Here is a 17,117-nt window from a genome sequence, read left to right on the forward strand (position 1 = left end):
ATTCTGATGATATTGAACACCTAACTACTGAGTCTCAACCGAATCTTCCTAGATACTTGCAGTACTTTCCTTTTCTCTTTGAGAAAAATTATAGACCTTTTGCACTCGGTTGAATCTACTATTCTCTGGGCTTCTTCTCTGGTCCTGAGCATTAGCCAACTCCTGTCCTTCACAAACCTTCAGATTTTTCCACATTCAGGTTATGCATGACATGCTGTGCTGTTTCTTGAGCGCAATAACCCAAATAGTGGTTTCTTAAACTTTCTCCTGAATCCATGCTAAACACCATACATTTCTCATTGTTTTGAGTGCTTTTACTATATCCCTAGCTCTTAACTTAAGAGATTTCACAAATATATATTGCACAATACAGAGTAGCCTCCTTTGTTAAGAGAAATTCAAATTAAAACCAGATTTATCCAGTTTCGTGACAGCTTAACTCGCTGAAGGAAGCTAAGCAACTTTCCTTTCCTGTTTTATCATTGAAAATTGTTTTTTAAACCCAAATAAGCTAATAAATTTTAACAAAATATTTCCTGACAATTATAGATTCACATTCATAAGCCTCTTCTGAAAACGGACCACTTTCATACACTGGGCCGCATTATAGATTTTGTGTTATTTCATTACTCTACAAGGCACAGACTATGTTTAATATCTCTCTACTTTTTTTGGTTCCCCTGTAATCCCAGAACAAAGGTTTGGATTCTGGGAAGTTAGCCCAGCCAGTCAAGTTCTTGCTGTGCAAGCATGAGGACCCATGCTCAGTCTGAGAGCTGATGTTAAACACTGAGCAGCTAGGAGTGGTCATGCAATAACACTGGGACTTGCAGGCTAGGCATCTGGAACTAATCACAAAGTTTCAAGTTTCAATGAGAAAATGTAATTTTGCAAAATACAAAGTGGACAATATCGTAGAAGCCGCACCTGAGGTTGCCCTCTGGGATTTACAGCATGACTACAAACCAATATATGTGCACATATGTGCACCTTCACTCATATAAACATGTGGCTATGCATACCACACACACCACATACACCCACAAACACACACAAACACATATACAAGCAAGAATAAAGATTTGGATCACTCTGCTAACCAACAGATCTTGGATAATAGGGGTGTACTATAAAGGCAGTGGGTGGGGTTAAGAATAAGTAGTAGAAGTTAGTAGTTATAAATACCAGCTATGGCCATAGGCTAGTTATGGAAATGAGATCTATACGAGTGTTTTATTTTCTTTGGTTATAAATGTCTTTTGTTTATGTAGTCATGTGTTAAATATCTTTATTTAGATTTCTATTTCTGTATTTTATAACATAATATATTGTCAATAATCTGATACTATTTATCTTGTACCACAGCATTACATTTACTAAATAACAAAATAGATATCACTTGAACATTTTACTTCCTCCTTTGAATGGGGGATTTTGAATGAGTCTGTTTACTGTTATATCTAGAACGCTCTTTCACGATGACCTGTTTATTGCCATTACTTTTGCTTTAAGCAAAGTAGATGCAGATGGTCACTTTGTTGACAAGGAGTCAACCATTAGTGGTTGATTTTATAAATCAACTTGACTAGAAACATAATAGAAAGCTGAAAAAGCATTGCTTTCTACAAGTTGGAGCAGGAGGTGATTCTTTAAAAGAATGGCATTTTATTGACAAAATGAGTGAAGAATATGCATCATCAGAGTTGGAGGTTCTTACCCAATCTGTAGAAGACCTGAGCAGAAGGGAGAGAAATAACGGATCTGTGCGTTTCGGGAGTTGGAGCATTATATCACCATCCTGCTCTCACAAAAACACTGGCACTTTTAACTTGGTTTTAGTCCTTCATACTTAGACTAGAACTTATACCCCTAGTCCCGTGATCCTCAGGCTTGTGTAGTTATATTAGAAATATTCCACTGGCTTCCATAAACACCAATCTTTAGCTGGCTTAACAGGCTTCCCCAGTTATATGAGTTATCATCTGTAATATTACATTATATTATATATTATATTATATTATATTATATTATATTATATTATATTATATATTGTTTTTCTTTTCCTGAAGAATCTTGAGTAGTACAGAAGACAGAGCCAGAAGTAATGTCTTAATTAATGAAAATATAGAAATAAAAACCACAGGTGAATTTGTAATTTTCCATAAACACGAAGATGAAGTCAATTAAAGATGCTTATTTTTCCTTATATCATCGTGGTTTAAAACTGGCAAAACTAGCATTATGATTTTATATTCATTATAGATCCCCAGAGCTCCAGGCTTGCTATAATGCCTTCTTCCTTAATCCCTTGTGCTGCAAAATCATTTCATTTAAGTCACAGTGTACGGTAAAACATTCACTGAGGAGTCTCTGCTCAGAAAGATAAATTGTACCATATTACCTGGAATAGAACAGACTAAGTCCAAAGACAGTAATGTGCTGGTGAGTTTAACAATGCAAGGTGACAATGTGAGGCTGCCACTGGCATGAAAAAGCAGATGGGATTAAGACCAAATTCAAATGAAGACCATAGTCCAATATCCTCACTTGTGGCTCAACAAACATTTGATAGAAAGCCAGCCTCAGGCACACAAGATGCATCAGGATGTGAGCATGCCACTGCCACACTGTCATTCTGTCACTCTCTCCCTGGTTTATGTAGACCTCTCCATCTAGGAGTTCACAAAACATTTCTTTCTGACTGAATTAATTATGACTTATGGTACCACAAAACTGACATTTTAGTTGGGTAGATTGCAACAGAATGAGGGAGTGTTTTAACAAGCAGAGATTTTAAGGCATCCTAGGATCATTTTTGTAAGTGCATGCTATTCATAGAAACAGACTATAGACTCGGTGCAATAATTATATATTTCAGGTATTTGCAAATAAGTGGAACTAAAATGAAGGATGAAGGGACAAGGAAAGAAAAGGAGAAAGTCGTTTAAGAACGTCATATACATCTCCATGTGTCCAATCTTAATAGGTAATTTATAGCTTATGGAAAATGTGTAGTAAGTTTCCCAAATAAAAAGCAGGAGATGAAAACATCTTATCATTTCTAAACAACCTTCAGATTCCCGGGCCAGTAAGAATCACTGAGACAGCTACTGTTCATGGCTACAAAAAGTGTCTTGTTTGGACTTTACATTTGCTTACAGGCTAAACATCATTCTCTGCAGTCAACAAAGGAAGACCTACTAAGTCATAAATATGACAAATGTGGCTCTTTAACGAGGAAGTAAATATGAGCCATACTCTAGCAGCTGGGGTTGTGAAGTCAATTTTTTTCTACTTATTCTCGCGATGATTGTTGACTTATTTTTTTAATTGACTAAACTGGTTTTTTTTTTTTAGCCAAAACCGAAACCACACACACACACACACAATTGCATTCCACTTACTCTCCCTCCCTCCTCTCTCTCTTCCTCTCACTTCAGTCATCACCACTCCCGTGAATTTTAACGTGGCTACAGGTTTGGAATTATCCATTAGATCTAGTGTTCTCACATTTTGTACTCAAGTGAAAGTAGTGACTATCCTGCTTCCAGAATCCTTCAGTGGCCAGTAGATCAGCAGGGAGGCTTAGGGCCCCGTTAGCTCCTCCCCTACCCGTGACTGGCTAGAGACAGACCCGGCTATGAAGTCCCAGAGCAGTGTTTACAGCGGCAGTGAAGAGTTCAGCAACTCCTCTACCCATCAGTGGACCCTTGCATTCTCCCTGTCCGCACTTCGACAAGATTATCTTAATTTACGTTGTAGTTGTAGTGGTTTAAATGGGAGCTAAATTAGAGATTTTTGACTTACAGGAATTTTACAGATTTTGTTTTCCTATGTATAAAACCGAGAAAAAATGAGTTTATTTCTAATGGACAGTGGGGAAAACGGCACGAGATCGTTCTTTAGTTCCCATCTATTTGTAAGAACCCAGAACATTTACTGGGCCCTGGACAAATAATTACTTCCTGTGTTGGATCCCATGAAGTGTAGTTATCATCTTGACCTACCTTCAATATTTCCATTTTAAAAGTATAACATACATGAAGACAGGGCCCTGTGCTATATCTCTATTGATAAAAATGTTTGCCTCTGAAGCTTGAGGGCCCGAATTCATGCCCTGGAACCATGTAGACGGAAGCAGAGACTAAATTACACAAAGTTATCCTCTGACCCTCATACACACATACGGCACAATCAACCCTTCCCCCCTCACACGCACACACAGCAACAACAAAATAAAAATTAAATAATCACAATGATAATGAAACAGATATCTGCTTTCTGGTGTACCCGTTTAAAACTGATTCTTGAATGTTTAATATTAATAAGAATATAAACCCTTATACTGAGACAGGTGGAATAGATAGGTTGACGAATCTGTTTTTTCATTTTTTTCCTTTGTCCTTTTTTTTTTTCAAATTTATGTTAGTATTTTTCCAATGAGTTTTAATCATATCAGTTCTTATGAGAAATGTAGAAATCATTTCAGATTGTTAAAGCTAGAATGTTTTTTTTATCTTAAAACTCTGTAACTGTTGCCAAGATACCTACAGAATGGAAGGATATTTTTAATCATTTGACCTTATTTCTACGAATGAGTAAAATTCATAAAGAAACACACACACACACGCCAGAAACCATGATTAAAAATCTCACACAAATATTAAGCATCATTAAGCACAAAAGCATTCAAAATAAGATTATTGTTTTGAACTCTGAAATAAAGGGAAATCTAATGGTTGGTCAGTTCTATATTTTGATAAAAGTGAACCTTAAAACTTCAGCTACATTAAGCATAAATGTAAGACGGTGGTTAAGGGCCACCGGGGGGTTTCGATTGACCCCACTGAACTCTTGCATGTTTCAAAAGGAAGACAGAGTGCATAGTTTCTTACACTGGCAGAATTTTAAATCCATTCACCTCCCTCTTTTCAGGACACAAATTATAGAAGACTCTGCCCTACTGTATTTGTTAGCCCGAGATAACAAACATACAAACATGTGATGGACAGAGTGTGCTAGATATGGACATGGGGCACTCAGAAAATCATTCTCTACCCTGCTTCTTAAAACTACATGAAAATACCAGGGAAATCAGCATATGTGATGATGATGATGATGATGATGATGATGATTGTGTGTGTGTGTATGTGTGTCTGTGTGTCTGTGTGTCTGTGTAGGCATATGGTATAGTTTTGTGGAAGTCAGATGCTTGAGTCAGTCCACTCCTTTCACAGAATCTCAAGCTTGGCAGCCCATGTCTTTCCTACTGCGTCATCTTGATAATGCTATAAAGACTTTTTAAAGGGTCGAGTGCTGCAGAGATGGAACAGTGGTTAAGAACACTGGCTACTCATAGAGAAGTATCAGGTTCACTGCCCAGCACCCACACAGTGCTTGCAAAAGCAGAAGACCTGGTTTCCACCCTAGGCTTGATCTCTTAATTGGATAAGCATCCAAGAATTAAGTCAAATTAGTTACAATCTGGATTTAGTTTCACCTTCCTTTAAAGACAGCTGGTAATGTCTACCTTTTCTTCTTATCTGTGACAATGCTCAGAGATTTGACTGTGAAGCCTTATCCAAGTGCTCACGCTTATTACAGCAGACAGCAGAGCAGTGGCAGACACGATATTCCCTTTCCTCTGTGGCTCTCAGTGCAATTTAGCCCTATATGTCCCATATAATTCAATCTTCTAAATACTGCTTGGATCTCTCTCCATCATTTCCCACATTGCTCCACTGGCCCCTCATCCCATTACCAGTATCTGTTCTCCTTATGTCATTTAAAGCCACCTTGGGTCAAAGATACCAGAACAATCAGCCTTAAAGCCCAGGGTGCCTATGCTCTCTTCCTATCATCAGCACTCCCTACCCCCACAGCTGTGCACTCCCTAAAGGCTCACAAAGGATCTGGAAGTTTCCTTCAGCCACCATGCTATTCTCTGTTGATGTATCTGTCTAGGGGAGTCATTGTTCCTGCTCACCATTGTCATCCCAAATGCTATTCTTACCTAGGGCTTTTTCTTTGTAATTGCCTCTCTGTTGTCAAGAATCTAGCTCCTATTAAATTACTGAGAATTAATATAAGGGCTGTCAAGAAGACTAAGTGGTCAAAGGTATATATATATATATGCGACGCCTGGCTACCTGAGTTCTATCTCTGGGTCCCATATACACTAGTCCTAGCATGCCCTAACACTGCAGACACATTAAATAAGATCAAAAACGTAGGCCCAGATGACATTTTCTCCTGCACATCGCTTTCCACATTAAAAAACATTACTTATGAGTCCATCATCCTGGTCAAAATGCAAATTCCTAACCTTGGTCTTTTCTAGAAATGAAGATAGTATCAAGTACATTCACTGCAGTTGTTGATAATATGAAGATGTTATCAACACACTGTTATTTCTACCCTAAATGATTACTTATCTGGACCAACAGTGATACACAAGACCCAAAATGTCTGCTACTAGAAAATCATCAATTTTAAACAATAATAAATTAAAACACCCACAAACAAAGGCAATGTAATTACTAATATCATTCTATTGCACTTAGCATTTCAAATACAACCTCACACATCTGCATCTTAAGAGAGGTCATTCCGTGCAGCCTTCCTTCTATTCATAGTTGAAAAATGTGTTACACCAATTTTCATGGTAATCATAACTAATATTTTACAGTCTTCAATTTGAATGGTAACATGCATTTTAGTAAAAAGTAAATGAAAAATTAATTGAAAAAATATGGCAAGGAGCATGTGGGAGAAAAAAATATTAAATCGAGTAAAAACAAAAGCATCTTGGGACCTGAGCCTGAACATTATAACCAAGATTGCATATTAGGCATGAAACAGTAATCAAAAGCTCTGCTTGATATGAGTATAGTATAAATATGCTATTACATATAACAGCAGCTATTATTGAAACATTTTTCTTGTGAGATTGCATTAGAATATTTTACCAATATTATGTAAAATCTGACTAGGCTACCAATGCACAAAATTAGAAAAATAACAATTAAATCCCAACCCTTCGGCATTTCTAGAGTTTTATATTTCTCTCCATTAGAAGTCTGAATTTGTTTTCAGGTCCAACAATTAATAACATTTAGACTACAGCAGACACTACGTTTGTGATTTATTGCCCTTTCGTTCTCTGTATAGCTGGTTCCCTCACATTTCCTCATGGGTCTCATTTTCTAAGATCATTGTCATTTCTTCTCAATTCTAAATTTTAATGTTATTAACTTGCCCCTTAAACTGTGGCCATGAGCAAAGAAAACAAATACCTTCTAAATTCTTCCCATGCAATACATCTTGTCTTTAGATTGGCTAATGTGATTTCTTTCTGGTCTATTGAGTAGATTTGCATAATAATCAGCAGTCAGTGAAAAAGGAACCTCCATTTCAGTCTGGTTTCCAAGCCTTCTATCTGCCATCCAAGACTTTAAATGCATTTAAGTCATTTTTGTTTGATATTATCCTCAATAAAACTGTGAAATAGGTCAGTGTTAAACTCATAAATCTAAGCTTCTCAGTGAGGGTACGTTATTATGCTTTTAGATCTCTTCAATGAACAGAAATGGTTGCTAGCGTAATTACCGAAGGTTTTCAATAAGTGGCAGAAAGTTCCACATGAATCTATACGGCAATGCTGACAAACCAAAGTTTGTAACAAAATTCTCTTGATAGTGTTAGGGTATGCTGATTCAAACTCAGAAACCCTAGACTATTCCATGTATGGATTATGAATGTAGAAAAATATAGTCTAGCACATGCAGATGGGTATATACTTGCATTCACCCACACACACACTGCACACACACACACACACTGTACACACACACACACACTGTACACACGCACACACACTCACAACACATGTGCACATACTCACAACACGTGTACACACACAGCATACACGATAGACAGAAAAAAATTAATGAGCTCATTTCTTTTATTGCCATTCCCATCGCTGTTTATTCTGTTGCAATTCCCATTATTTTTCTTGTAACTTGCTGTAATAGCTCTGCCAGTCCGATTTTGTTTGTTCCTCCTTCCGCTTAACTCTCAGCATACTCATCCACTACAATGTTGATAGAATAAGCTCTATAACCACCAAGTTAATGGCAGCTTTAGCATACTTAACTGTACTGAACATTGCTTGATCTTAAAATGTCCTAAAGCATTGATTAAGGGACTTGAGCCATTCTAAGTTCCCTGAAAAATCTCCAAGCTGGGCATGCACACTCGTGGACATGTACTAAAAGCAGGCTTAATCATCTGCTTTATCTATCCTCCTCCTTCTCATTGGAAGTCTTTGTTGCTCTTCTATACTCATCTCTGGAACCAACTTCTCTGTAGAAAGTTTTTAAAGACTCTCCTCTCTCCCTTGGCCATTATCTCTTTCTGTCCCATTCACTTTCCCATTGAGCATCAGACAAGTTTCCTGTTCTGCTGGACCATGAGCTGAAGAAGGTATTTCTTTGTTCTACAATAATACTCCAGAGACAGAATCTTCAACAATTATTTGGGAAGTAAATCCTGTGTACATAATTTATCTTGCATAGGAACAGCAAGGTCTTCTTCAAATGTTCTGAAGTCATTCCCAGTTTACAATGGACAGCACTCCTAAGACCAATGTCTTCCTCTGTCTGAGTTAAAGGCCATTCACAGTGCCTAGCAAGGGATTCCTGAAAAAGAACTGACAATCCTACAATTCCTTCCTTCCTGAGATTACTCTAATACCAATAGCTGTTCCTAATTTGAACTCTTACTGTTTTACCATAGGAAAATATATTTATCTGTATTTCTAATAGGAAGCCTTTCGTGGTCTTGAGCTATGGCTCAGCTGTTTGGAGCACTTGCTGACTGCAGAGAAAAAGGGTTGGGATCCCAGCACCCACATAACAGCTTAAAAGGATCAGTGCTTCCAGTTCCATGAGATCCAACACACTCTTCTGACTTTCATGTGTACTGCAAGCATGTGGTACATGTATATATATGGTAGCATTCACACATACATGTAAAAATAAATCACCCAAAAGAATTATTTCCAGTCTATCATCTTGTAGGTCTCTATATCAAGAGTCTTACAAGGAAGTCTGGAACTGCTGTGAGTTAATTTTGCTTTCTCATCTACTCTTTAACATGTACCAATTTTTATAATTGTATAAATTTGAAATGTCTAATATGAGAGTTTATGTTTTTATTTATTTGTCTAGTCTCTGGCCTTTTGAGACTAGGTCTTACTATTGTAGCCCAAACTAACTTGAACCTCGTGATGCCCCTGCCTCATTCTCCTGAGTGATTTCAGCCCTGTGTCTCCATTCTGTATTTCCACATACAGACTGCAGTAAATTGAAGGGAGTGAGTGAGTGAGTAAGTAAAGTACGTAGGTAAGTAAGTAAGTAAGTAAGTAGGTAAGTAAGTAAGTAGGTAAGTAAGTAAGTAAGTAGGTAAGTAAGTAAAAGAAAGTAAGTAGTCTGACATATGTGCTACTTTCCAAAAAAAATCCAGTACCTAATATTACAAATATGTTTTAATTAACACAATTTCTCATGTAACAATCACTAAGAAGGAAAAATAAGAAAAGACTTAACCAATGATAATTCTAGATACAAGATTCAATAAACATATACCACATAAAAAGAGTTTGCTCTTTAGATCTCTAAATAGGACAAAGAAAATTGGCAAGAATAAGTGCCTAAATCAGAAATAAAAAAAAAAGAGCTAAGAAGAGGGTTGTTTACAAGAAATGTTGGTAAAATGTGAATATACCAGCTATGGACAATGTAAGAAAAATCAGAGAAACAGAATTCACAGGAAGTCAAATAACCAATACTGGACACACTACCCTCATGGGTTCTGTTTTGAACTGAGCTTTTGCTCACCTAAAAAATGATGTTGCATTCAGAAAATTCAAGCTAAAACCTTGTTTTGAAGCAATAGTTGTTATTTTTTTAATGTAGTAAACAACTAGAACATAAGCATGATACCAAATAAAAATAGTTCAGTATCTAATACTATCCAAATTCTATGGCATGAATCTTACCCATGACAAAAGTTATTTTAGAAACAAAAAATGTCAGACCAAGATTGAGGGTCATGGTATCAAGATTACCAATGGTGGTTTGCTATTTCAAGAATCAGGTATGGATGTCCTGTTATGTTTAAAGTATAAAGATTCCACAATCCTAAAGAAGATCAAAACCATTCCCCAAGAGCTTCAAATAACTAACATGAAACTAGGATTTAAAAATTAATTTCAGACAGTGTTGGAACAGGCAGAGAAAGCTCTACCACTGATTATCCTCCTGGTGACATTTTTATTAGAGGAACAAAGATGCTTTTAAAAAGCTTAACATTGAATTAGAAAAGGTTTTAACATCACGATGATGGTTGTAGTTCTAAAATAGTTAATGGAACTGAGATATAGATCCCTAAAGCTTATGGATACCTAGAACCCCCAAATACCATTATAGGATCACATAAGCTGCACTATTTATATTAATATGTTTTGTGGTTATCCAGGCTTTTGAAGGCAAGATATTGTGGAATGAAGAAAAAACAGTATTGTTCTATTCTATAAAATGTATCCAATGCTTCAAATCATTTTAGCAAGTAGAATATCTCTTACGTGAAGTGATCTAACTTTGAACCAATGAAGAATTTATTTTTGCATTTACCAGAGTAAATATGGTACAGCATCTCTCAAGCAGACAAGGTTAAGTGTCCTATAATGTCAAGTGACTTGCCTAAAAGAGGATAAAACAGCACACCCTCAGGCAAGGAGGAGATTTAAACAAAGCCAATTTCAGAAGCAGGGAACCTTTGCAAATTAAGACATTAATTTATGCTGAGACACTTTGCTTATAGAATCTATGTCAAAAGCTAGGTCTATAACTAGATGTTAAAGGTCTGGATGAATCAAGGACATCAAAATGAAGAATGCCATAATATTCTCAGATCTGTCCAAGTATAGTACCTTAAAAAATACAGTTTCTGATATCGTATCAACTGGGTAGACCTCAGCAGCACAATTTGAGGAGCTTGACTAAGATGCTAACAAGGTGACAATCATCAAAAGAATAAAATGATTCTTTCGAATAAGCACAGCAAAATTTCCAATGTGGATACTTTCAAACTGGTAAAAAAAAATTAAAATTTTTAAATAAAACAGCTAAGAATGGAGAGGTTATGATTTAGTTTAACTTATTCAGTCTAGATAATATATCTGAAATAGGTTACGGCTCCATCATATCTTTCTGCACATACTTAATTTACAAATTCCTTCTTGGACACTTACAGCTCACCATTCTCTGTGTATGTTTGATCTACAAGTTCTAACTTGGACACTTCACAGTTCTCTGGCATCCCTAAAGCCAATTAGTGATGAAGTCCCAGATTCCCAAAGTAAACAGGAGAATTTAATTGAAACTTTACTGGCCACTTCTCTATTCAATCTAGAGAAATGAGAGAGTGATCCCTTTATTGTTCAAAATTGCGAACTGAGACCAGACCTTTCACATTTGCACTTGGAAAATTCTCAGAGAACTGATCCATAAGTAGAATATAGGAATGAAATGAATAAAATCAAACGTTTCTCTGTATCAAATAATACCCACAGCTCTGAGACATATTTCACTTGGCTCTATTCTCTTGACATACATTTTGTGAACATACATAATGCATGACTATAAGTTTATTAGTAATGTACCTGTGTGATCAACTTGATCTGTGTGACCAACGTAAAACCCATTTGGTGATGTAGTGAAACCTTACCTTGCTTCCATTTTCTCTCACTTCCCGTTCCATCTTGAGGTCAGAGATTAGAAGATCCTTATACTTGCTTTTCCCATCACTGCCTTGGTCATCTATCCTGTATTCTGAAGTCAGCTGTGCAGAGCGGGGGCTGTCACTCAGGTTCAGTGGCTGCTCTTCCTGCTCCAGCCCAGTTTTGCCATCACTGATGGAGTCCCCAGGCTCCCTGCCATGTGCTCCCCCTGAAGCAACTGAGCTGTGTCCCAGAGTCTCATTGCCATTAGAGCTCTCCGCAGCAGAGTCATCTGTTAGGAAGAGAGATTGATAATTTAAGTAATATGCAGATCATCTACAACTAGTGTCGACCTAGTTCTGAAAGATGTGAAGCAATGTGTCTCTGATTTTACTTATATATAAAATTTCACTGAGTGGTAACCTTGTTTTGAAGTAGCAATTGTTATTTTTTAATCTGATAAACACACTAAAGTACAAACATGATATCAAATTAGAAAAGAAAACAGTTTATATCAAAAGCAATCTCAAAGAAAAGTCAATCTAACAAAGTGAATAAGTTAAGTACCAATTGCTTTGCAAATTGATGTGATTCCTCTATTAAGAATGTTCATAAATGTTCCTGTCCATAGGAAAGATAAGGACAAAATGGAACAGAGACAGAAGGAAAGGCCGTCCAGAGATCACCTCACCTAGGGATCAATCTCATCTGCAGACACCAAACCCCCACTCCATACCAGCAAGACTAGTATGGTTGTTCCCGGAGAAGTTCTGCTAGCACCTGACTAATACACATGCAGGTACTCACACCTAACCATTGGATTGAGCATAATGACCCCAGTAGAAGAGCCAGGGGAAGGGCTGAAGTAGCTGAAGGGGATTGCAAACCCGTAGGAAGAACAACAATATCAACTAACTGGACCACTCAGAGCTCCCAGGGACTAAACCAGCAACCAAAGAGTACACAGGGAGGGTTCCATGGCTCCAGATACATATGTATCTGACATTCATGGGAAGGGAAGCCCTTGGTCCTGTGGAGGTTTGATACCCCAGCATAGGGGGATGCTAGAGCAGTGAGGTGGGGGTGGATAAATGAGGGGGAGGAGCACCCTCATAGAGGCAAAGGGCATGGGGGATAGGAGGGATGTTATGGGGATTTGTGGAGGGGTAACTGGGAAGGGGGATATCATTTGAAATGTAAATGAATAGAATGATTAATAATTAAAAGGAGAATATTCAGACTTGGGACAATTCATTCATAAATGGCAGCTCCTATTCAGGTGTGTACATTGCTACATCCTTGATGAGTATTAAGCATTTATGTAAAGTATATTAAAAACACTCATCATCTTTGTTCCAAGCATTATAATTGAGGGAGTTTTAGGTATAGATAATTTAATCTTTTAATCTTTGTGTATAGCTCTGTGAAGCTAAAAATATAATTCTACCAGGGTTGATATGAATAGCAAAAAATATTGAGAAATCACAAAGATTTACAAAAATTGTTAAGTGAGTTAGTGAAATAGTTAAAATATCATTATAATATATATCAGTATAATATATTATATATGTTCAAGATGAACATTATGTATATTCATGTATATTCATTATATATGTATATGTATAATTATGTATATATATATATGTATATATATACTTATATAGTTACTCTATTTCATTTTAATATTTAGGGAAATGTGGCTCATTAAATATGGAATACGAAAGTCTGGCTAGAGTGGATGATTTTGTTTCAGTGTATATAGGAAAGATACATAGATAAAATTTACATAAAACAATCATGTTATATTTTAATTATGTCAAATTTACCGTGGACTCATAGGGAATATATCTGAAAAGCTGTTTCTCTAAAAGAGTATTAATAAATTTTAACCACAAGAATGCAAATGAATAAGAGAAATAAAATTAAGTGTGATTTTTACACACTTTTGGATATTATGAAATAGGCATTGTTTTGTGGAGTGTAATAGAATAGTTAATATTTTAAACAGATTGCATTCATAGTAATACACACTGAAACTCCAAAATAGGTCTTCTTATTTACTTAGCCGACAGATAACTTTAAGGCCTACCCTGAATCCAACATTATATATATATATATATATATATATATATATATATATATATATATATATATTTGGCCTATAGACATTCTGCTTTGATTGAGTTCACAAATAATTAAAGAAAGAAAAGTAAGCATAATATAGAGAAATACAGCTGCCATCAAGGACGAGAAGCCAAACTTCTGATAATATGGTGAAATGATTGAACTCCTAATGGCAGGGAACATCTGCCAAGTGAAGGAAGATGTTGGGACTTTTCCCAGCAGGCCAATCAGCATGAGCAAAGTGATGGACAGAGATTATGGTGAGCATCCAAAAGAAAATGGGAAAAGAAAGAAGGGAGTAATAGAAAAGGAAGTGATGTATCCATCAGAAGGTTGGGCATTCACCTTGAGTAAACAAGGTAAAATATTTTTGGAAGTTGTTTAGCTTTATAAGATGGTATCTTTCCACATAGCTCAGGCTTGCCTCAAACTTGGCATCCTGTTTCTAGCCTAGCTAGGTTAAAGGTACACACCAGACTCTAAAATTCCATTATAAAGACATTATGCTTTATGAGTATTTTTTATGAGTAGAGGAGAATGAATGGGATAAAATGAAAGTTGAAGAATGATCAATTAACAGAACCAGAAGCCATCAAAACTGTTACCTCTGAAGGCAAGGATGGGCAGGGAGAGGAAAAAGAACAGAACAGTGGAGAGGAGAAATGGGACAGCCAGAAGTCAGATGGACACCAGCATCCCAGATTGCAAGGGAAATAAAGGTACTCACATGAATTTAAATAAAAAGATTCAAACAATAATTTAAACACATTCATTCAAATGGCAAATTATACTATATCATACACATTATATATCTGGATTTCACAAATCCAGTTTGTGCACAGAGCACATGTACATAGGAATTCTCAAGAGACAGTTCACAAACAATATAACGTCAGTTTCCACAGCCATTTCTTCAAGTAAACAAAACCAACCTTTTATCATTGAAATGTGTAGTATTTTTAAATACAGAATTAAAAGGAATGATCTATAAAAGCAATCTGGAAAAATATGTGTACTATTATATTCCAATTGAAGCATTTGTGCTAATACACAATGGACTATTTTTTGTTGTTGATTCATTTGAGGAGAGTCTAAAGAACACAGTGGATGTATTTAAATATAAAAATTTCAAAGATGAACATGTAATCTAACTTTTGTTCACTAGTATTTAATATATATATATATATAAATATAACATTCTGTTTTTTGGTAAGAAAGGTTTACCAATATAGAATAAATAAGCTAAATTTGTATTACATTTTAAATGAATTTAATTGCTAGCTCAAAGCACATCCAATTTCTTTTATAGTTAAAAAATAAACCTACTATGTTTTTTTAATCTGAAATAATGATATATAGGTAGTACAGAGATAAATTTATTTCTATATTAGGTTGGATGAAAATTACCATTGGGGAATCTTACAAATATCATTTAATTATAATTTCCATGAAAAATATAAGCAATGTGAGAAATATTTTTAGATGAAGTACTTCACTCCAGATGTTACCAAGGTAACCAAACTCAATAGCTTTACATATTTGATTTCTAAGTAAATCAATGTGTTTTATAGCACAAGTCAGTAAATTACATTTATTTCTATTAGATATACATACCTTGTAATTTAAATGGTTAATAGTAACATCTCATGCTAAAGTTTTTAAAAAATCAAATTTAAAACAAATTTTAGGTACTTCTGTTTAAATAATGTAGAGCACTGATTAAACCTTAGAGGCTAAATTAACAATGTTTATTGTCTTGCTTCATTCAACCACATTAGCAAATTTATATTCTCCGGTTTATCATAACCAACTCACATCAATTCACTGTTCTCAAGGAGTCGTCTGCCTTCTTACCCAGTGCAGTTGGCTCCATCAACCTTGGCTGCTCGTATGTAGCTAACAGGATGCTGCACTGAGAGAAGAGTGTTTCTATTTGTAGTCTGTGTGTTGAGAGGAGGGGCTTCAGGACCTTGCTCTCAGGTTGATGGGGCTTCTCTTAAAGATTCAACCTGGGTACCGCAGCATCTAAACCAAGGCTGTGTATTAAGTCTGAAGGAAAAACAGTACTTGGAGCTTGTGTGAACAGGGGCGCCCAGGATACCTAGCAACAGATGAGAGTGTGGAATGTGGAGACACAATAGTGTGGAATCCCTGATGAGGAGAGCGCAGAGACTATTTGGATTTAATGTATCCTTAGATGGGATTGATGAGCGACACTAGTGTAATGGAGACTTACATCCCTGTTATCTCTGTCCTAGGTCTTGTAGAGAAGGTAGTGATACCAAGGGGAAAGCTATCTATCTCATTCGCCTTCTTTATTCCCCATTCCAACCATCAGCTAGTTGGGATCTATAACTGCATAGTAAGGAGCACTATGACTGCTTTGAACCCTCTCATCACTGGTTTGCATGGAGGTCATTTTAATGGCTACCAAATTTAATAGGCAGTTTTCTCCCTATGAAGCAGACTAAACTTTATAATTGTTTACAGTATATATGTGTTACTACTGTATGTATTTGAGTATGAATATAAATGTGTATTCTCTCTCTCTCTCTCTCTCTCTCTCTCTCTCTCTCTCTGTGTGTGTGTGTGTGTGTGTGTGTGTGTGTGTGTGTGTGTGTAAACATTCCTTAAGCATCTAACTATCTGACTTTAGCCAGTCTCCATAGACCTTTATCATGCTCTTTGGGCCTGCTGCTTTGAGAAAACAAATTGGAAAAACTGCATCATTACTTTGAAGATCTATCCTTGGAAGCTAACTCTTAAAATATGTCAGATGTTTGTAGCTCTAAACATATTTTGTTGTTGTTGTTGCTTTTACCCCAAAATGTACTACAATTGTTCACTAAAGATAAGTTCTTTGATGTATCTTTCATATTTTTAATATGTCTTAGTATAAAACAAACATTGAATCCACAATATAAATGTACGTAACCTTGTAATTTATACACAGAAGAAAAAAGAAGTTTCAAAATTCTTTCAAAGTCTGCAAAGTGAGTTCAGGTTCACATGTCCTTAAAATCTGTTAATGTCTTCTGTAAGCTCTGTGTCTCCGGCAAAATTTAAACATATGTGCATGCATGATGGGACCAGATCTCCCTCCACTCCCTGCTCTATAGCAGGAAACAGGTTGTTCTTTCTTCCACCTTAAACAAGAATTTAAAGCCTGACTCCTGCGGTCTGGGCTCCCAAGACAGGAAAAACATCTATT

At 36.1% G+C, this 17,117-nt stretch overlaps 1 protein-coding gene across 5 annotated transcripts in view; it reads right to left on the reverse strand.

Moving 5' to 3' along the window:
• Nol4 (nucleolar protein 4) overlaps window positions 1–17,117 on the reverse strand; it is a 348,181-nt gene that overhangs the window by 123,151 nt on the left and 207,913 nt on the right. For all 5 annotated transcript variants that reach the window (XM_028774809.1, XM_028774806.1, XM_028774804.1 and 2 more), the window contains exon 6: window positions 11,791–12,074. In XM_028774809.1, coding sequence (XP_028630642.1) covers window positions 11,791–12,074 — 284 coding nt within the window. The remainder of the gene's footprint in view (window positions 1–11,790; window positions 12,075–17,117) is intronic.

This window comes from Grammomys surdaster, unplaced genomic scaffold (assembly GCF_004785775.1).
Source record: "Grammomys surdaster isolate TR1022 unplaced genomic scaffold, NIH_TR_1.0 243, whole genome shotgun sequence".
NCBI classification, from domain to species: Eukaryota; Metazoa; Chordata; class Mammalia; order Rodentia; family Muridae; genus Grammomys; species Grammomys surdaster.